At 50.2% G+C, this 1,149-nt stretch overlaps 1 protein-coding gene across 1 annotated transcript in view; it reads left to right on the top strand.

Annotated features, from left to right (window-relative positions):
• The window catches only part of LOC310819165 (supervillin-like), a gene marked incomplete at both ends in the record, with an annotated part of 36,808 nt that extends 36,288 nt beyond the window's left edge, over positions 1–520 (top strand). Inside the window, one exon of the mRNA XM_083690411.1 lies at positions 434–520. Coding sequence (XP_083546537.1) covers positions 434–520 — 87 coding nt within the window. The remainder of the gene's footprint in view (positions 1–433) is intronic.
• Positions 521–1,149: the final 629 nt, after the last annotated feature.

Here is a 1,149-nt window from a genome sequence, read left to right as displayed (position 1 = left end):
TCCTGCTTGCCTCTCCATTCTGGTATCCCCCCTTCCACTCTTTCACCTGTCCTCTGTCCACACACAGCAGGGGAGAACACAGTCAATCACCCTTTGTCTCCTCCCCCCCCCCCCCGCCCTTCCCCACCCACCCCTCTCTCTCTCTAGCATGATTGGCTCAGGAGCGCTCGCCCACTAAGCTCTGGTGTAAAGTGGTTTAACAATTCTGGGAACTTTCACTCGATCACAAAGCATGCTAACAATAGACCATTGTTTTTGCGAATAGCTTTGTTCTTTTGATTTCAGCCAACATGACGGTTGACCGGCCCGGGTCAACCCACTGCACTGACCTGCCACTCCTGCTTCTCTGATTGTGTTTTAGTAAGGATTTCTACTCATAGTCTTCTACTCATAGTCTAATATTCTACTCTACTCTACTCTTCTCTCCCTGCAGAAAGCGTTGGACATGAAGAGAGAGGACTATGAAGGATTACCAGGGTGGAAGCAAGTGAACTTAAAGAAAGCCAAAGGACTGTTTTAGGAACCTGACTGAAGACTGGTTACGATGGTTTATTATGGAGTGGACAGACAGGCAGACAGGCAGACAGGTTGACAGAGACAGAGACAGACAGGTTGACAGACAGAGCCTGTTGTGATGGGAGGCCCACCAACCAACCTCCAGAATCCTTCCCAGGGGTGTGGCTGAACACACTGGCCCAGGGACGGACTCCCAGAGTGGGCTACACGGAAGAGGAGGACAGGCTCGGCTGGGACTAGGGGGTGGATCTGCTGGGGTAGCCGGCCGCGCTAGCCTCATGTAGCGTCATGTTTTACCTTTCAATGATGTAATTACGTAGGGAAATGGTGTGTATGTATGTATGTACGTACTGTATGTGAGTGGCTTTATGAGTTGTTAAAACCAGAACGTGCTCCGTTTCATACTGTGCTGCTGCTGTGTGTGTGTGTGTGTGTGTAAGTCTTCTACAAGCACATGTCATTGTTCATGCCATGGACTTATGAACAACATCATACGCGCTGGTGGTGTGTGGGTGGTGTTTTACTGTTGTAGGTGGGTGTGTTGGTGGGTGTGGGTGTGTGTGTTTGTGTGTGGGTGGGTTAGAGTGTGTGTGTGTGTGTGTGTGTGTGTGTGTGTGTGTGTGTGTGTGTGTG

The sequence above is a fragment of the Argentina silus genome (genome assembly GCF_951799395.1).
Source record: "Argentina silus genome assembly, chromosome: 18".
In the NCBI taxonomy this organism is placed as follows: domain Eukaryota; kingdom Metazoa; phylum Chordata; class Actinopteri; order Argentiniformes; family Argentinidae; genus Argentina; species Argentina silus.
This window is presented reverse-complemented; position numbering and strand designations above follow the sequence as displayed.